This window comes from Solea senegalensis, linkage group LG21, assembly GCF_019176455.1.
Source record: "Solea senegalensis isolate Sse05_10M linkage group LG21, IFAPA_SoseM_1, whole genome shotgun sequence".
NCBI lineage: Eukaryota > Metazoa > Chordata > Actinopteri > Pleuronectiformes > Soleidae > Solea > Solea senegalensis.
Window position 1 is genome coordinate 14,527,626 of NC_058040.1, and position 21,584 is coordinate 14,549,209.

At 43.1% G+C, this 21,584-nt stretch overlaps 1 protein-coding gene across 4 annotated transcripts in view; it reads right to left on the reverse strand.

Moving 5' to 3' along the window:
* LOC122787070 (mediator of RNA polymerase II transcription subunit 13-like) overlaps positions 1–17,657 on the reverse strand; it is a 74,167-nt gene extending 56,510 nt beyond the window's left edge. For all 4 annotated transcript variants that reach the window (XM_044053635.1, XM_044053636.1, XM_044053634.1 and 1 more), the window contains exon 1: positions 15,981–17,657. In XM_044053635.1, coding sequence (XP_043909570.1) covers positions 15,981–16,052 — 72 coding nt within the window. In that variant the 5' untranslated portion in view covers positions 16,053–17,657. The remainder of the gene's footprint in view (positions 1–15,980) is intronic.
* Positions 17,658–21,584: the final 3,927 nt, after the last annotated feature.

Sequence of the window (21,584 nt, forward strand, 5' to 3'; positions counted from 1 at the left end):
GAACGCAGCCATAATTACAAGCACACACACACACACAGAGCGTGTGTGTGCAATGGGAGATATAAACACTGGCGCTGTGATAAGCCGAGCCCTAAAATTAGCCATGACAAGGTCAAGGATGCCGTTTCTCCCAAAGCAAAGAGGAAGACATCTGCTTGCAATGCCTCGTCACTCCCAGTCAATGTCAAAAGTTCCTTCAGTGTTTGACACATCTGTCTGCCGCTACTGAATCGGGAGCCGAGAGGCGGAGATGAGGAGGATACAGTGTCACTCAATGTATTCACACTGAAGGCAGTCCAGTGATTTGCTTTGAAATGCCACACGTGCTTTCTGGTGGAAGTGATCGGTCAAAAATCACATCGTTTTTCTGATCTGCTTTTGTTTACTTAGGTTTTTTTGCAAACGTCAGCATTCTATAATTGGCATTGAGATTAAAAAAAAAAAGGACGACTATTTGTGGAATGGTTAAGGAGCCACGTGTTGAGCATGTTCCTGAAGAATTCATAAGTACGCAAAAGAAAGTCCTTGTCTGTCCACGTTATTATCGTTAGATTTAAAATCAGAACAGAAAACGTTTGAGAAAACAACTCCGGCTGCAAATATATTGTTCTGTCGAGTGAGTTTCAAACATTTAGAAGCCCAACACATTTATGAGTGCAGGTAAAAGTGTTTTAGTGCAGAAATATGGCCCGAGATAAAATACTGTACGCCTCCGACAAGCAGCTGTATTTTCTGGCGACGTAACGCACTCGAGCTGTGTTTCCCAAAACGTTTTATGTGGAACCCAGTTTTTTAAAAGACGCCAAAGTGACCAAAATATAAGTTGTGACGAGAGCAAAAGTGTGCGTACAATGTTATCTGGCAGTTTGACACGTGAATCACAACTACATTTTATGCACGTGCGCACATAAATCTTAAAGGGAAAAGGCTGTTTAGCAAACTTAATTGGTATCCCCAAAATGTGTGCGTCCCGGCCCAGTGTATTTTTATTTTTTTTCACGAGCTTGAAACACATCAGGTGTGGCGAGAGAAGAAAGCACTGACACAACACCCTGCTGAACTCTTGTGTTGCAGGAGGAAGACACTCACATGCTCGCAGGCAGATCCCAAAGCATGTCTGCACACACACACACGCGTGCACACGCGCAACAATGCGAAGATTAAAAAAAAAATAAATAAATGCTCCCAAAAACACGCACGTACAGCACGTCCACCGGGAGGCTGATATAATTCCAAGCTTATGACAAGATAACTTCTCAGTGATGACACCTTAGCGGTTGTCCTTGCCCTGCGTGTGCACATGCATCCATATTTATGTGTGCATTTGATTGTGTGTGTGTGTGTGTGTGTGTGTGTGTGCGCCTCTTTATTAGGGCTACACGTCCTCACCTTCAATCTCTCAGCTCTATCACTATCTGCCTTCCGAGGTCATATTTATATCACATCAATAACAAACAGCCAATTATCATATTTAACCGTCAGTGCTCACACGACACGCTTTTGCACCTTTTTATGTGTTGTTGTGTCAAACGTATGGTTCATTTTATATCGCAGGTTTTTTTCCTCAATAATAATTAGCGATAATTGTGCAGAAGTCACACAGATGGACAGTTTTTAATTTTATTTTTTCCTTCACAAAAACGAGCCGGGGCGGTCTTTGAACCGTGAACTGTAAAAAAAAAGGACATGACACTACATTATATCACACTTTCTTATAGCCTCTGTATCCATGTTTTAACATAGTAATTACTCTGCGTTCTAAGGCTTGATGAATGATAATTAATAATTGTTAACTATGTTGAGCTTTTTAAGACAAGAGGATAAATTATACCATGCACTGACTGCCACAGTATTGTAGGGTGGCATATTGTGATGTTTTTAAACACATTTACCAAATGCCCAAAGTGTGAAGCCGGCATAACGGTGTCTTAGGTGGTAAATATGTACACTCCCCAGATAAAGGGCAGAGCAAATATGTATCCAGCAGAAAGTTCCCCGTCAATACGAAAGAGTAAATCAACGATTATTCTAGGCTGCAGCCTCAGTCTATTTTAAAAACTACCACGGGGGTAAAAAGGCAACGGGGTCAAGGGAAAGACGGTGGATTTTGTTTCTCTGTCAATAAACCTGGTGCTTCTCCTGAGTCCCTTGTTCTGGAGGTTGGCTGCTTCAATTTCTGATTGAGTGCGGGGCCAGAAACAAAAGTTTTTCCTTCCATTGCTGAAACCGACCAAAGCGTTGACCTTACCCTCACCTCTATTATCTTTCTCGTCTCCACTCTCTGTCTCATCTCTCAGCGCTCTCACTGTCAGGGATGCCGACTGAATACACCCAGGACTATCTCGCACACTCTCTCACTCTCGCTCCCTCACTCATTTTTTATTCCACTCTTTATGTCTTCTTGTCTAGTAAACAGAGAAGAAATAATGGCTAACCATATGTTTCCAGAATTGTTTTGTGCCAGCACAGAGGATGCAGAAGATTGCCCCAGTTTTCACATATTCCATTAAAATCCCTCTTTTCAGCTGGCATTTAAAAAAAAAAAAAAAAAAGTGTGCTTCTCTCACGCGGATTGATTTGCTGTATTATTGAAAATTGATTGAAAAACACTTGAATGTAAGACTAAGAGTTGGAACGTAGCCCCCATGAATTGATAGCACGGTGGGCAGCAGCTCTGTATCCCAAACAAAAGGTCAACCCCAGGACACCAGACATGTGCTCGCAATCAAGAGGAAATATGGAAGTCAGAGTATTAATCTTTAGCAGACGCGGCTCAAAACAAACACCAGTAGATAACATCCAACCCCGTGTGATAAATGCAGAGAAGAGGATCCCATTTCCTGGGATTGAAAACGCTGGCCATACAGCAAGTCCAACAGACACACACACACACACACACATATATGTATATATATATATATATATATATATATATATATATATATATATATATATATACAGTGTACATGCTTTATGTTGTAAAAAAAAGAAAAAAGCCCAGGAGCGTTACAATGCTGCGGAAACCTCTATTACTGAGATAACACGACTGAAAGGGAAACACTTGACATGCACTCAGCAGACTGAACATATTTTTCTCCTCCTGCTCTTTCCCAAAAAACTTCTGAATGGACCTTTTGAACCTCCCAGCATGCAGCTGAATGCATGTTTGTGCTGTGCTTCTACGTATGTAGGAAAAACACACACACACACACAGACACACACACACACCGTCTGGTTTCCATCACCTCAGAGGACATCACAATGACTTACATTCATTTCCTGGAGATTTTCTCTCACCTTAAACATAACTACTACAACTGGCCTAATCCTAACCTTAACCCTAATCCTAACATCAGCCTGACCTGTACAACATGTCTTCACATTAAAATAATAGTTTATGTCATGGGGACTTGATTTTTGTCCCTATAAGGGAAGACAACTCTTATCAAATGACTGTGGTAACAGATTTAGGTCCCGTCAACATGAGTAAAACCTGGAACACACAAACACACACTTCTGTGTCCTTTCTCCAAACATGAACTCAGACATTATAGATATGTGTGTGTATATATATATGTGTGTGTATATATATAAAAGCTCCATATGAGAGGGATTCCACTTCTTTAGGAATCTAACAACATTGTAAGAGGCTCGCAGCCTGATTGTCTCACAAAGGAGGCACTTAAGGCAACTGAGCGAGAGAGCGCGAGAGCTTGTATCAGCAGTTTTACCTACTCTGGCACAAGTGAAACACTTACTCTGTCAGAGTGGCATATAGCTTCCTCATCAACGTCACATCTGTTTAGACTCTTGACAATCTGCCAATAGCTGGGTTGTGTTCAGATCCCTTGGAGTCTTAAGATACCGCTGATATTTATCCGACACATATAATAGAATCAGTCCTTCATGGTATTTGTGATAAGAATTTCTGAGTGATTGATATTTAACACACAGTACAAATGATGCAATTCTATGCAGTAATAATACAGGAAATAATGAATGAACGTCTTATCAGGCATTGATCTCATTGATATCAGCCGTACTAGAAGTGGTCAAAGCACAGGGGGGATTTGATCTGAAACAGTCAAAGAAAACTAAATGCATTTGTCCCCGTGCTTGGCACTGACCTTAATCTTGTTTTAAAAGTCAGTCAGGAAGTACTGATATATTGAATTACCCACCAGGGGGGCAAATCTGCTGATTGCAAAAAAAATAACTCAATTTGAATGGAAGTCTATGGGAAAAGGAGCCTTTTTCTTATTTGATTTAGAAGAACAGGTAACCTTTTTCTGAACAAGTCTCATTCGCTTGGAAAATAGAGGAGAAAGTACAGAACACAGCTGTTCTCATCAGTAGAAGTTTGGTTGCAGGTGACGTCTCTGTACGACCTGCCAACTTGTGATTCGAGAGGCTGGAGTTCAAATTCTTATGGGTAACGCCACGACCAGGATCAGCAGATCGGTTTTACATGAATAATTAACTTGTACCTAAGCTACAAGCTCATAACATTGTGCTTCATAATACAAAGTAATGGAAATATGGACTGGACTTGCTTTTTCAAAAAAAAAAAAAAGTGGATGGATCCAGCACCAGTTTCTAACCGAGTAGCTGCTCAGCTGCAAGTGTCGGCCACAGCATTAAACCACACTTGACGTTACCACAGTAACCATGGTAGCACCAAATCAACCATGAGTGAAATACAACTTTAATGGGCTCTTCCTTGAACGCATCAGAGCAGCAACAGTGAAGCATGTTTTGATGAAAAATCAAGCATGAGAAAGAATTATAGACAAAGACAACGTGCTGCAGGTCGGTTGGCTGTGCTTCGACGTCAGCGGGCACCAGTTAGAGGAGCCAGTGGCAGAAATCAGAACAGGCAACAACTCCCCCTTCATCAATTAACCCACCGAAATCAAATTAACCCACAAGGAGTCATGCTCCCCTCTGGCATTTTACACCACAAATGAAGAGCGATGCACATTACTGCACTTGTGAGGGAGCAGGAGCGACACAAAAGCACTAAACAGGTGTAGAGAGAAGGCCTCTGGGGCTGCAGACACTAAACAGATGCTTTTTCTCTGCCTTCTGCTGCCACCTTTACGTCCCGACAAAACAAGGGACCGTCATTTGATCTGTGTTCTGCTGTAGCATCCAGCCCTGGGAGGTGAGCAAGCCAAGCGACCTAATTAGAGCAGCGAGAGTCCCCAGGGCTGAGTGACGGATAGACCTGCCAATCACACCACAGAAAGCCTCCATCAAGCCATGACTTCTCACCTGACACAAAGAGAGGCATGAGGCGGGAGACAACAGCAGTGCTCGACCAATAAGAACAGCAGTCGCACCGCCGCATAGAATAAAATAAATAAATAAATAAATACATTTAAAAAAGCCGTCGAGATCCCCGGCAATTTGGCAAATAAGACAACACAAAGCTGCAGCGTCAGGTTGCTCTTACAGCATTAAGGGACAAGCCACAGCAGTGGCCCTGCTTAGCCTAAATTATTAACATGCAAATAAATAAAACACTCTCCGCTTTACGAGTGTCTCTGATGTAATTTAATTAAACTGTGAAAACCCACAGGGGAGGAGAAATGAGAGAGACACAGACAAAGACAGAGAAAAACCCAAGAATCACAAAGAAAACAGAGAGTGAAGTAAAAAACAGTTGCTAGGCAACATACAACATCTGTTGGAATTCAGGAGGGTATTCAATTTTTTGAGATTTCTGTCTCCAGGGTTGGAATGGAAACATAACATTTGGAGCAGTTTCTGATTTCCTACTCTAGAATCGGCGTAGGCCAACTTTAAGTCTGTGTCTCCAAAGGCCGTCTGTCCTGCACGAGGCTCCGCGAGTCCCTTCACAGCTGGAACTCATCAGTTCAAATTTGGCTTACGATATCATCAAGGGTGTCATACATGCGTCACCAAACAAGAAGTGCTGGGGTTACGAGGCGCTCAAGTTTTCATAGCCTGATTTATCAACCCGTGTTAGATCAGTGCTAGAGAACACAAGACAGCATAGTCCTTCAAACCAATCGTCTTAGGTGCTGCCAAGCCCAGAAGGCAGCAAAGATGCTGCTGTACAATAGTGTCCAGAGGTTTTATGGCACATTTACACATGGGAAGGCAAATAGTTCATTCTCTGCAAAGAAAAACCAGATAGGAATAATAAAAACCAATTTGCTGACTGTGTGATTGAAGAGATCTTGCAACGTCCAACAGGACGAAGGTCACTTATGGCCCTTTTACACTATGCAGCTGTAGCTACGGCTCGACTCTACGCTCAACATCCGAATCATTAGAATCAGGTAATTAAAAAGATCAGTGTAGTACTTCCTGCATGACCAGAGCACAGACTCTGTCTGACACAGTCACTGAACTAAAATCTGGTGGAACGGGTTGTGATTTGGCTCACGATCGCCGGCTTTCAGCAGTGCTGTCGCTAAATACACCAGACTCTTCTGTTAAATATTAAGCTTTTAGAAATTGCCTTGCTAAATGTTGGAGATTAACGCATGTTAACAATGTCTTTTTAACTGATCTGCAGTTTGGCATGGTTGGGTTTGATTCCTGCGTCGCGCCCGTGTCGCACTCGTGACTCGCATCGGCTCAGCTCACTGTGGAACCTCCCTCCACTCTTCACTCCCGACTCCGCCGGTGGCAAAAATAACTCGTCTCTGGGAAACTCAGCCTAATTCTCACTCAATTTAAAGCATCACTAAACATTGTCCTTGGGAGTTAATGGTCTCAGTTGCTAGTTTCAGGTCTTGTTTAAATGGCACATGATGTCAGCTTTGTAAATGATGCTCCCACTCGAGGGATAATTGTGCAGGTGATGTCTGTGAAAGTGCAGGTTTGAAAAAGTGACTGGTCAAATCACAAATCTTGAGACTTCACAACAACGGAAGTGAGTTTTGCAACTCTCTGTCCCTTTCTATACGCAGTCTGTGTTCTAAACAGGAAGCAGAGACTTTGGAAATGATGACACAGTTTCCTGATTGGTTCTTATTCTACTATGATCTTTTCTGCTGGGACCGGAAAAGTGGCCGTAAACCTGCAGTCTACGCGTGAGCAACGGTGCTGCACTTGCTGAGTTGCTGTGCTGAGAGAATGAGTTGAATGTTTTTAAAAGATGAATCAGCGCAGTCGCTGTACAATTAGCACTGCATGGTGGCTTACACAAATGCTTACAAGTACTTAATAGTCTGATTGTTCCCGAAATTGGGCAAATGGAGCATAAGCTTCTTTGGGGAAAATATCTAATTTGGCTTGTAATTTCCTACATTGATTTTGTTTTTCGCCCACTGGGATGCTATTTCAGATAAAATGACAACGCCACACAAATCAGCATGGCTTTTTTTTTTGTTGAGATAATCTACAAAGAAGGAGTGGAAAGTGCGTACATGTTGGACACAGGTAGAGCACCATAGGTCACACCTGAACAGGTTTCAGCCTGCAACTCACCTGGCTGCTGTGTGTAATCCAATGTTTGCTCACAAACTAGGAGTGGCAGCCAATCAGAGCTGTGACACGAGACGTCCTCTGCTCGTCTTACACGTTCGGCACCCACGCGTCACACAGTTCCACTGTATGTAATCCCACTCACGTTCACCACCCTACCTTACCATTCTGTATCTCTCTATCTGTTTTACAGCAAAAGCCAGAAGAGCAATTGAGCTGTACACATTTTAATCTGAAGAATCACGGGTGTCTGCCTAATTCTCGATGAGAGACGATGCTGTTTGGCAGCACGGGAAGAATCAATGCGCCACCGACGCCTGTGAATCAACAGTCTGCACATAATGTGCTTGTTCTCATCAAGTGCCCGTCTGATTGGTCACAGATAACCCCGCAATGGAACACGAACACATGATAATTAGAATTTGCAACAGCACAGCAGACGACACTGCCGTTTTCCCTCTCTCCCTTGGTTTTTGCATCGCTAAAAGACACCCTTTAACCTAAGTGTGCTCTAACTGCAATTGAATCCCAGCCAACCATGATATTGGCAAAGCAGTCTGGCTTGCGGAAAATATTTGCCCGGCTACAAGTGAGGCAATATCTTCCTTAGAGGAAATTCTCTTTGTCATGGTGTCTGCAGTCAGGTGAAAAGAAGGCAAACTGTTCTCCCCCGGGGTGAAGCCAGGGGCTCCCCTGGGATGACACATGGACCTGCCTGCAGCATCACCGAGTGCAGTTTTGTTTGCAACCTGTCACTGGATTCACCGACCAGACAACGGGCTTCAGAGTTCGAGTCACAATCCAGGGCAGTGCATACATCTCTGACCACAGATGGTGGGAGAGTGGCGTTAATCTACGGGACTCACTCTCGTTATCAAAACACTGTCAGCTGTCGGTCACTTTATTTTTAAGATTGCATTCATTCTGCTGAATATCCAGGTTTTTTTTAGCAGTAGCATCCACTTCTGAATTTTTTCACAGGTGCCTTGTGGCATCTTCAACCGTAATCCAACCTGCTGCTGACATCTTATGCTGGTGCAACGCTGTTGTGCTTCCTCCTTCCTCCACTTCCTGTGTGCAGCATGGGAATTTCACTGACACGAGATTTAAAGCACTGCTATGCTGACAAATACAGAGAGCTGCACGGAGTGTTGTGTGAATGCTTTGAGCAATAGTTTGTATCTAACGGACATTCATTATTTAAAGTTATGCACTAGAGCTTCAAGTACTGAGCCATACATTTTCAAGGTAAACCTTAAACGTACCACCTCAAACACTGTACGTTTTATTCCACTACATTCATTAACCAGCTACATGCGCACAGACGTCTGTCCCTTAATATGCCAGCTCACTGGTGAACTCTCTAACTATCGCAAACGCTTGGTCTTACTAGCTCTGGCTCATTCCTGCCAATCCTCCTTACCCACTCAGCCTTCTATCGCCCTGCACACACGCAGGAACACCAGCGGGCACTAAGAATAGAAAACAGCTGGCACTGCAGGGCTTACATATTTCACACTCGAGCCACCGTGCTCCAAAATACTCCTGCCCATCCCGTCCCACTTCCATCCCCGGGACCAGTGGTGGTTCCCTCACCACACTCCCGCCCTCCCCCGCCTGTCTTTGAACTGTTCTTCACCTCTGTGGCAGAGCCCTGACAAGCCTACTGCTCAGATAAGATACGTGACTCCGCTCGGGAGAATTTACCAGCAAAAAAGAAATAAAAAAAAGAGAGAGAGAAAAAGATGTGTAGTGAAAACAGAAGCACAAGCACGAAAAGCCCAGTCTTCCTGTTCCCAAACCGTACGCCGCCCTATTTCTGTCAGTGGCTAACCCACGCTTATTTACAAGTCACTTTGTTGTGGTAGAAAACTATTTGAGAAACCTGCGTGTGTGTGTGTGTGTGTGTGTGTGTGTGTGTGTCACTACATACAGAATGCTATGTTCACACAGGTGGGCCCCTGCATGGCCGAGTCTTATGGGCGATGACAAGGAATTCCCACAGCAGTGACAGGAGCAGATTAGTAGGAGGCGCCGTATACACGGGCTCAAGGTGAAGCCAATGCTAGCTGTCAGAATTGCAGATGCACAGAGCCCGGAGCACAGGTTGGGCATGGGGGGGGGTGTGGACTGTTTAGTGAGAAGTAACCAGATGGAGCTGCATCATAGGGCACGTCGCAGAAGAGTGAGGCTGCTGCCTTGGAAACCTGGACTGATGGTCTCCTTGTGCGAGAGGACACTGCAGTATCTTCACTGTCGTCCTTACACATCTTCATATAAGCTGCACTCAGTTTCACAGTTAAACACAGTTAAAAAGAAAAATGACTGCGTAGCACCAGCAGTTGACCTGTGTCGGCCTCGTCTTTACTCGAGAGCAAATCCCATTAATCACCTTTGATATGATTTAGAGCTCAAACGATTAAATCGATGAATCGATTACTAAATGAATCGACAGCTATTTTGATAATCGATTAATCGGTTTGAAGCTTTATTCGTGATTAAAACAATTGTTTAAGCTTCTTAAATATGAATATTTTCTTCTTTTCTTTGCTCTGGATAACAAAGAAATCATTCAAAGTGAATGAACACCGATCAACATTATTTAAGGTTTTCTGACCAACCGATTAATCGATGATGAAAATAATCGTTGGTTGCAGCTCTAATATGATTATACATGCCAACTAAAAGACCTGCATGTGTGATATTCCTCTGTGTCGTAATAACTCTAAAACTCATATTCAATAGATAGAGTGTGATGTTTGTATCACACTCAAAACAATTTGGGACCGTTTGCAAGACAATTAGCAGGTTAACTGGCGACATGGGTATGAAATTTGTTTATAAAAAGAGCACCGACCAAACGCTTAGTCTTTGCGGGCTCATGAAAGACTGCAAACAACGTCGATCTGCTACCATCTTTAGTACATAATATTGTGAAGAAATTCAAGGAAACTCCTGCTGAATGTGTGTGAACCTAGAACTCTCAGGCAGTAGATGAGAACATGACAGGACAAAGCCGCACGAGCGCCGGGATACTCTGGAAAGTCATTGTCACGCTGCTGCATCAAGTTCTCCAGGATGAAAACTCATCCGAGATGGACCGAAAGACACTGGAAACATGTCCTGTGGTCAGGCGAGTCCCATTTAGAGGGAGGGAGGGTGGGGGGGAATGGACATCAAGTGCCAGAGATGAATAAAAAACAGACTGGTATTAATGTGTGACGGCATGGGACCAACAGTGGTCAGCATTTCTGTGAAGGTACCATTGAGAGACATGCAGTACGCTCCCGTCAAGACGATGTCATTTACCAGAAACTTCACGTCTACTTCAGCAGGGCAATGTCGGGCCTCATTCCACTTGAGTCAGTGTGTGTGTGCTTGAGTGGTCTGTCTGCAGCCCCAGACCTGCTGACTGAACTGATGTAAACACTTAATAAGAGAAGAATCAATCAACCAATCAGTGCAATCTTGTACACGGCAAGAATGGGCTAACATTCCACAGTGTTAAACTGTAAAAGCAATTCCCAAACAACTACACAAAATTGTGTAATTAAAACAAAAAGTGACTCAGTGGAAAAGTTGACTCACTTTTTCACAATTTCCCAACAAACACTGACCATCTACTCTTCTTGTTATTGCATTTTTAGAGAAAAGAGAAATGAGTTTGTATTATAGTTACTTTATTAAAATGAATACAGGCACTCTCATTTATTTTGAGTAAATGTTATGTGACTAAATGCACACATAAAAACACAACATTCAGTCCTGTTAGCTCAATCCTAGTTCCTTTCTGACTGTTTAGTCCTTTTTAAATGAAAGTTAACATTTGAAAACATTTGTTTGCCTGTCGTGGATTTGTTGTCAATAATGATGAACGATTATTCTCTTAAATCATGTTTAGGTGATTGTGATTAGACTTTATTCTCGTAAAAGTGTGTCCATAGCCTAAGGAACACTGTTAGTTTAAAAGGTCAAAGTGCATACACTTTAATCTACACGTCATGTTTTTATGTGCTTAAGATTTTGATAAGAATTCTAACCACAAACATGCACTGAGCAGAATTCCGCTGTGTTGACTAATGACACTGTTTTCTAAATGACTTCAGACATATAACTGGCATTTATCCTCTGCGATTTCTTGATGTCTATTGACATTTGCATTAATGCAAATACACAGTGTGTAACAGCGTGTACGTCCAATCTTGGCTGATATCAGCTAAGCATCAAGTTGCCAGTCAGGCTCCAGAGGACATCTGAGGACTTTACAGCTTTGCACGATGAAAATAAAGACTTTCTCAGAGCAAAGGGAGACAAATAGTGTTGTTTTGTTATCACTAGCAACACGGGCATAATATCAACACAAGCACACAGAAAGAAAATCCACTACAACTTGACCAGCACATTGTGACGCACGCTTCACGTGACCACTGCCTCTTTTTCATCCCTAAGCACCATCGCAATAACCACGACCATTAATAATGAGGCAACACAAACAGTCTATATTAAAAAGGCACCAGACCTGATTACCTGCATCTTCTTACAAGCCTCGGTTGTTCACCTGCCATAAATCAAGGCCCTGCTGTTAGCGGTGCTCCCTCAGCCACATCTCTTAGCACTTTATTTCCATGCCACACCATAGTATCATTATTACATATATGCAAGATCTCTATTGGAATACAGTTTGGCTAATGAGCACCTCTTAGTTGATCACATTAGCCCTTCACTGGAGGACACTTAATTACCAGTGTGGCACTCCACACGCCTGTGTCAGAGACAAGTCCTTTAATTAAGGTCCCCGCCGTCTACCTGTGTTTGCACAAGTCTGCGTCCGACGGACGTGTGCGACGCATTTACATTCCCGGATAACGGCGGTGTGAGCATGTGGTGTGTATGTGCCTGTGTGGGAGGAAGATTTAGTGTGTGCATGTGTTGCATTTGTGATACACATGTTTGCGTGGGTATGAGGGTATTTTATTCCTGTCTCTAAGTTGATGTGTGTGTGTGTGTGTGTGTGTGTGTACACAATATGATGGTGTTTGAAGTTTGTCTCCTGAGTCTGGCTGGTTTACAGTGTGCACAGAACACACACACACACACACACACATACAGAGAGAGGGAGAGAGAGACACAGACACACACACACACACACACACAGCGAAGCTTCCTGTGTCATGAGGCTCTTAACTGTCTCCTCCTTGTGTTTCACATTCAGGCTGGGACTTGGTGTTATAAGAACCTGCCCAGTCCACAGAAAGATGACTGTTTCTCTCCCTCTCTCTTTAATTTTCTCTCTTGCTCTGACTCTTTCACTCTCAGTTTCTTTCTCAAACAGGCTGAGGCTAGCAGTCAGGAAATGCACATCAGTCATAATACTTTCCTAAAATGAAAACAGATTCCGCTGCAGTCCTTCAGCCGCTCTCTCTCTCTCGCTCTCTCTCTCTCTCTCTGAGCTGAAAACATTCCTCTGTTTCTCCTCTCGTCCTCCACCCTTCCCTCCTACGTTGCCACCTCGACTTAACTCACCAGCCTCGGGGTCTTTTCTCCCACTTACGAGGGTCCTGTTTGCTTTTAGTCACAGACGGATGATCAGTGGCGCACGAGACAGTTGTTTTGTGGGTTTGTGTGAACGCAGCTATTCCAAGTATCTGACACCAGCCTCACAGACGACATGGCAGTAATCTGCTGAGCCCCCGTACTGTGCTTTCTAAGGTGCTTTATTTCATAATGATGCAGGTCGCAATAACAGCCAGTAAATCAGTGTGAGGGACGAGGCGAGCGCCTGCTGGAATGCTGTTTAACTGGCTGTCAGATGAGAGCGCTCGCTAGTTACCCACACGACCTTTCTAAGAACAATCGAGTCAATATGACCTGAAGGGAGGTGAAGAAACAAGAAATATCCCACCAGAAAGGGCTTTTTCCTTTTCATTTGTGGGACGCTTAATTACAGAGTAATTTACCTACAAATAAACTATTGAATCGTTCTCCAAAAAAAGTGAAAAATGTCTGTTTCAAAGAAACTAAGACAGTCCATTTATAAAATGACAACGGAAGAAACTGAAATCATAACTTTCGATTGTTGGACCCAGCAAAAAGGTGTCACATGATAGTTCCACGGTTTGCTGTCAATGAAGTGATCAACAATTGGTAAAGCACTAAATGAAGAAAAAGGGTGATTGAATGCCGTACATAATAGCAGTCATTCATATACATATCTTTACATCCGTCCCCACTGATGTGATTTATTTACTTCCATTAGGGCGAGGCGATAAATGCCATAACAATATGTATCTTGATTTAATTTTCATTAATAATATTACAAAGGTTCCACATGCTGTGTGTTGATATAATGTTTATCCACTGTGCTATGCATGTTTTACCTCATATATGTGAAGTTTTTATTGTCTACTGTCCTGAAAATAGATTAAAACCACAATGATCTGGTTTGACTTTGTCTGGGATAGTCATCAATATCCACTTACTTGACAATCTGGTCTCATGATAGTGTTTTGTTTTTTTTTGCCATATCGTGGAACGCTGCTTCCTATGGTAAAAAGGTGCTTTGGTCTCCACTTGTACAGCTGATTGCACACATCTGCCTTGTTGTCAACATCAGGATGAAATCTGCATCCCTGTGTGTGTCTGTGTCTCAGTTGTAGCCTCTAAGCAGTGTCCTGGTTACAGAGGGTACAACTGTCATCAATGTTCTGTCCTGTCTTGGACTTCCCTGTGAGGAGCCCTGCCAGTGATTAAGCGCCGTGGCACCAGGCAGCCAGTCATAAATATTCTCAACAAGACCAGCTGATGGAAGGTCTCTTTCTCCCTCAGTTTGAAAGGCGATGTACATGGGGTCAGTGCGGCCAACAACGCCACGGCGTTGACAGAAACGTAATCGCTCTTTTCAAAAACTATGAGATGACAGGCTGGGAATTCAGGACGTCTGACACTGTAGTGATTTCACTGATGGTCCACAGAGACGCTGACAAGATGCTGTTAAACAACTAAGGATGCTATTTTTGATTCCTTTCTACCTAGACTGAGTGAAATCCATGAAGGGATAAATACGTCAAGTGCTTTTGTTTGAATGTTTTGAGATTTCGGCAGTGCGCGACAACTACACTCAATGTTTCCCCATCCTCTAAACCCGTGCCATGTGGCACTTTGTTTAGCTTTTGGTGTTACTTGCTGAGTGTAACGCGGGGCTGGCTGCTGTTGCTGATGGACAACCTGCATGATCACCTCAAAAAAGCCCCCAGGACCCCGGTGTTGTGGTTTCTCAGCAGCCTGTGCCTGAGTTCAGTCGACCGCATGCCTTTCCACTTGGCTGCCTGCTGTAGTAGGAGAGTTAACTCACTGATTGCAGGATGAGAACTGTGAAAACACACTGCTCAATCTTTTCTTTTTTTTTTTTCCACTGCACTGCATAAGCGACACAGCCAGTAGAGTCAAAAAAAACACCTTCTTTCTTTCTTTTTTTTTTTCTATTTTCAGATAAATTGAGTGTGAAAGTGGCATTTCCGCTGTGTGCTGGATGCACGTTGCTGTCTGTCGCAATCGTATTATCGACACGCTCTCCTCTGCATGACATACAAGTCACATTCACTGATAAGTAAGAAACATTTCTTCCAAGACAAAAGGACACTCTTCGCCCTGGCGGTATGCATGCACGGCATTTTTCTTTTGTGGGTTGTGTTTGATATTGACACAGTAAAGTTGTATCCTCTGGTGTTTGTGCCTTGTACAAGCACAGCACAACACAATCACTGAAATGTTGTCTCTCTGATGTGAGCGGTGGTGGCTTCATGTCGTCTTGTTTTCCGAATGTACAGAAGTTTGAAATCACAGTTTCCTCTCAGGAGCTAACAATCTATATTTAATATTTTAATTATCTGGCATTTATGGTAATTATCAACACCGACTGATTTTAACGTCTATATTCTGAAAACCTTTTTTTTTTCTTTTTTTTTTCTTGGACAACACACAAAAACAAAAAAAAACCAGAGAATCTCTTTTCCTCTGTTCTGTGACTGCAGGAGTATTAGAGGCAGCAGTGCACCTTCTGTCCAAGTTAGTTGCTTGGCAATGCAACAGAGTTCCTGCTGGATTCCCAGTGAACTGATTATTTAAAGGAGAGGAGGATAATGGCTTGAGCTCACAACGCTTTTTGATGGGAGACATGAGTGCTTATAGCCCTTTTGTTTCATGCATGCCAAAGCAAGCAGTCTGCCTTGGAAGCATGTTATTCTTTGTATTGTAATCATTATTCCACGGTGTGATTAATCAGATAATAAAGTAGGGGCGGTCGGTTTAAGCGTGTGAGGGTGGTGTGGTTTATTATTTGTGGAGGAATACAGTATGTTGTCCCTTTTTCTACTAACCCGTGTTAATGATTGTCTAATAACAACACGAGTGAATGGTTCACCTTTGTACAGCAGACACATTTTACGCGCGCCTCCCACGGTCTTATGACTTGTCAATCAGAGCTGCCTGACGTGTCTATGATTTATTTTCGGATACTGTACCAGAGAGAAGATGTTGGAGTGGCAGTCCTCAAGGCTTGCCCCGTTAGCCACCCAATTCGCTGTTGTAGTCATAATCGTCCGCCGTTGGGGTCGTCAGCGCTGGGCATGTCGAAATCCTACATCGGTATCCAGCACCGAGCAGGGCTAACAAATCAAGTGTGCCCACACAATCGGGCTTATAATCTCACAAGAGGTCCAGGTAATGGGTTCGGGATGTTCTGGACAGAGGAATGGGCGTTTTCAGAAAGAAGTGCCGAATGCATCCATAAAGTCTAACCCCCCTCTCTTCTTCTTCTTCTTCTCCTCCTCCTCTGCCGCCGCCTCCTCCTCCTCCTCCTCTCCAAGAAGATCTAGAATGTTGTAAATCCAAGCGTGTGAAGGGATCAAAACATTTTTTTTTTAGTCACAATCCAGGTCAGGCGATTCCAAATGTGACCGCTGTCGAGACGCAGAGCTGCACAGACACGGATCCATTTCAATCCACACACACAGAGGAAGAAGAAGATCAGCCCGTTTCCATATCAGTCTCTCCTGTAATAGTTTCATTTTAAAAAAGATCATAATCCATGGAGGAGGCGACTCCTTTCCCTCGTTCTTCCGCGGGGGAAATGTGTGAAATCAGAGTCAAAAACTTCTTGTATCACAACACACCCTGCAAAACAATCCACTTAGAGCCGAGGCGTTAGAGGGCAACATGCAGGAGATCTGATTCCGTCTGCTGCTCCACGAGCTGATGCACCACTTGTGATAGTTTTCGAGAATTGCATGAGCTATTTATAGCCGTCTTTCTTACCACAACCGTTCCTCTCACAATGTAGCCCCGACTGACTGCCTCTCTCTCACACACACACACACGCATATACACACACACACACACGCGCATATACACACTCACACATACACACAAACAGGCACGTTTAATCCACAAAACGCAGCGCAGGAGCAGGGATTTCTCCTCGAAGATAAAATAAAAGAGAAGCCCCCGGAGTTCCTCCGTGGCAGGGCGGACGATGTGGAGCGGACTCCCGCTTGGAAACCCTGGATCATGAGCCAAAGCGTCCACACAGGGGAGGGAGAGAGAGAGAGTGAGCGAGAGAGAGGGAGAGGGAGAGAGAGGGAGGGAAAAACTATTCTCACACTCCACCGCCAGGAAAACGACAAGCAGCAGGCTCTCTGTGTGCACGGACGTTAGAAAAAATCCTTCCTTCCTTCCTTTCAGTTTTCTATCATTACGAAACCTCCTCTCGTCGCCTCGACAGCCTCAAACTCTGACGCACGAGAAAACAAACAAAAAAAACATTTGTTTTACATGTGCACTTCAGGCAAAAGTGACATAAAGGTTATGATGAGCGCTGCAGAATGTTTTTTTTTAAAACACTCGACATTTAAAAGCGTGTCCCTCCTCCTCCTCTTCTTCTTCTTCTTCTTCCTCGAGAGAAAAAAAATGCTTTGATTATGACTGAATTACATCCTCACTCTCAAACGAGCTTGGTGTCAGCGGTGACTCCTTCTCCTCCTCCTCCTCCTCCTTCTGCACCTCCTACTTCCTCGCTGTTTATTTGCCTGAGCGCGTTGTTGTGTGGGTAAATCAGTGGTAGTGTGCGTGGATCCTGACCGTGTGTCACGTCTGTTTGTCTTTTAACGCAGAGCGCGCCGCTGTGTGAGCAGCATGGTTTTTTTTTCCCCCTCTCCCTCCCTCTCTCTCCCTCCCTCTCTCTCGCGCGCGCGCTCTCTCTCGCTCGCCTTTACGCGCACGACGGTCCAGCCCACCACGCATTGTAATGTAATGTAATGGCGGTCGGAAGCTTACACTACCCAGACTCGCCTTCCTATTCGGCCAAGTTTGTGCTCACGTGATCAAAGTGTGGGATTACAGTAGTGTTTTGTGCCTTTGATATGAGGCTGGACGTGGACGCGCGGCGTCGTGCCACTCGTGCGCGCTGACACGCAGCAAGAGCAGCAGAAGGAGCAGCAGCGAGGATTTCTTCATTGTTTGTAAATGTATCCTCGCTGTTTCCGGTTGAGAGATGACATTTATTATGATTAGTATGTGGTGATTCTTTGCCTCTCTCTCTCTCCTCACGGCGTGGCTGTCACTCTGTGATGCGTTGGTTACATAATGGAAGTGTGTTCTCACAACAGAGGATGTGACAGACACAGAGGTCAGGGTGTCTTACAGTGAGCTCATACTGTTTCATAAGATCTGTTTATGTGGGTCACTCTCACCGAGCCCTGGTCTCATTTATGTCAGTGTATGTTACACGATTAATCTATTTAGGCTAAATTGAAGGGTGAAATGAAGGTGTGTGTCTGTTTTAAGTTTATAATAATTAAAGAAAGAAATAACTCACAACTCAAATGTACACACTTTAAATTCATGCTTGAGGCCACACACTCAAAAAGATAAATGAATGAAAATGTCTTTTAAAGGGGATCCTACATGGTCACAAGGGGTTTTCTTTTTCATATTTTATTCATGGAGTTGACCATGTAATGTCCTATGTTTTCTGCAAGTTCTATTTAAAGCTGCACAATTCAATGTTTTATCATAACAATCTCTCAGCTCTTATCAGCCTTGTGTCAATTTTATTGTATTTTGACAATAAACAAGGGCCTTTCTGTATGTTCCAGTGTGCATGTTCTCCCCATGTGTGGGGGTTTTCTCCCTTTTCTCCTGTTTCCTCCCACAGTCCAAAAACATGCAGTGTGGGGATTAAATAGATTGGACACTCTAAATTGACCATAGGTGTGAGTCCAGGATGTACGCCACATATCACCCTATGTCAGCTGAGATTAGCACAGCACCTCCCTGTGACCCTCATGTGGAGGATAAAGTGGTAGAAGATGGATGAATGAACATTGTATTTCTTTATTTAAGATACATAAAATCTAAATGTCTCCATAAAGTCATTTCCTGAGTTGGTGTGGAGAAAGTTTAACATAGAAAAACGTTGAATCATGGACTTTATTTCAAATATAATGTTAATAACAGTGGGGATTTATGTATGTTAGGAGATACTGTATATGCTGGATTCTGTATAAGTAATAATTCATGTCATATGCATCCTTTAAAAACAAGTGTAGCACACATGGAGAATATAAACTTCCCATATGTTATAGAAGAAACTAACTAAACAAAAAAATAAATCATGCTGCACAAGCTCTGTTATATCATTCCCACTTTCCAGTCCAAGAAAACACCACAGCTTTGTTATATTTGCATCATAGACACGTAGCGTTGTTGGTGTTTGTGTTCGCACTATCTACAAAAGAGTCCTTCAGCTCTTCTTCTTGTTCTAAGGGGCACTTGAGTTTGATAACCATCGTTCAGTGACAGACACTCACCCTCAGGCCCCTGATATCCTCCTTTTTAGTCATAAATAAACAGGAAGATCAACACCAGATAGATTCATGCCTTTGCACATGAATTTCGCCAGAGGTATTAAAGGGATTTCAGTCATTTGTTCATTGAATCTTTACATATATCGGTCAATAACCCCCCTTTTTATCCCTCAATGACACTGTCCCTCAGACAATAACAACACAAACAAACAACATCCTGTTATTCAGCTCTTTCCAATGTGTGATATTTTTTATTTTGTGCGTCACCGTATCGGCAAGAACATAAAAACGGGGAAAATGCAATTACTAACAGACTGTTATTAATATGATTTCTTGTCCTTGCCAGGTTTTCCAATTCAGTCACAACCTGTAGCAATAACAGCAGAGGTCTCTTGTTGTGAGATGTTGTTTTCAGAGCAGCAGTTAATGAAGTATCTTTCGTGTGCCACAGCTCCTCTCTTTTGTTATTTAGTGGCAACACAGATAATTAGTTCTTTGGCTCTCTTTCTTTACTTGACAGGCTTCTTTTTTCTTTTTCTTTTTGGTTACACTTTGACATTACGGTACAGTATCAATAAGACAATAGTATTGTCATTTTGTATCTTATTTCTATAGTAGCAGCTTGGTAAGTTTGGGTTGAAATTCAACAGTATAATTTATAAGTTATTGACAGTTTTCCAGTAATTGTTACTGAGCTACAATCAAGTGGCATTTGAGTGACCAAGTGCCACTTTAATTTTGAAGTTGCAGCACTGAGAGTTTTACATGTTCCCCAGTAAGACATTTAAACATCCACCCACATCGTGTGAAGCGTACAGACGCGTGCACAGAGTCAGTAGTTTCGAGCTCTACTTTATAATTCATAGGTTGTTCCAGGCTGACTTCATGTAAGATAAGGTACCTCTAAAGTGTAAATCAAGCTATTTATAGACAACTGTTCCTTTATATCCCCATATACTGACATATCCAATCCATTATAAGTACACGTCTCACATTAATCACCAGATACAGTTTTATGTATGTGAGGACACAGCTGCTTGCAGCTGGTACATAGTGCTACAGAGAGGAAGCCTTCAGACCGGTGATTCCTCTTATATCTGAAAAGCAGACGGGGGGGGTATGAATCAGATGGATGAGCGAGGGCTTAGCCTGGCGGTTATTGATCCTTTTTGCTCCAGGAATGATCCAGACCTCATTTGAAGAAACACTGCCGCCACCACCGCCACCGCCACCACCACCCTGCTACACCCCCACCCTTTTTTTCCCCTGTTCGATACATCCTTAAAGGCTTTGAAAAGACTCTCTTGCACAGTTTGGCACAGTGGGCGTGGAGCTGATAGGGTGAGATGCTATCAGTTTGAATAAATCTATTTCAATATGCCACACATTTCCCCCTCATCAGGCCCCCACTGACACGATCTGTGTGTGAGGAGAAAAGATGCATCAGTGCTCTGACTGAGGATAATACTGAACCTGTTAAGGCTTGTTCAGAATGGAGTGGGGGAGACTTTTACGCATGTGTGTGTGTTTAATGGATGAGCAGTGTGGCTCTATCAAAGTATCTGAGGACTTTCCAGTCTCCTGTCATTCTACGCTCATGTTATTAGTCACGCTGTTATGTCACCCCGGCATTTTCCTGGTTATTGGATCAGCTGTTGTTAAAAGAGTGATAGCAAACTCTAAACAAATATTTTAAAGTGGATAAGTGCATAAATGTATATCAGTGCAGTAAAACAGTTTGCGGCCACTCAAACTAATACATACACCCGTATGCTTCCAGGTGCAGCTCATTTATAAGGCTAAAATAGTATATGACATTTGTTTGTTTCTAAGTAATATGAATGTACATTTTTCATATATGATAAGATACATTCATTCCAAATAGTTTAATATGTCAGTGACTTCCTGTTTACATTGATGCTTCTGATTGAAAGGGCCACAGATGTTTACCGGCTACTTCCCTATTACAGTAAAATGTTTAGGTTTAACATTTAGGAGGTTTCATTGGAAGCGATTGAATACCCATAAGCCTGTTTATGCACGCGTATAATTGCTTTAGAACAGGGGTGACAAACCTATGGCCTGTTGGCCAGAACCGGCCCGCCACAGGGTCCGATCTGGCCCGAAGGATGAATTTGTGAAAATTTCACATTATGGTTAGAATACAATAATATAATGTGTAATGCTATATTTTTCATTTCCAGCCACCTGTGACTAAATGTTGTGTCCCTTTGTAGATACACTGTCATCTGTAAATTGTAA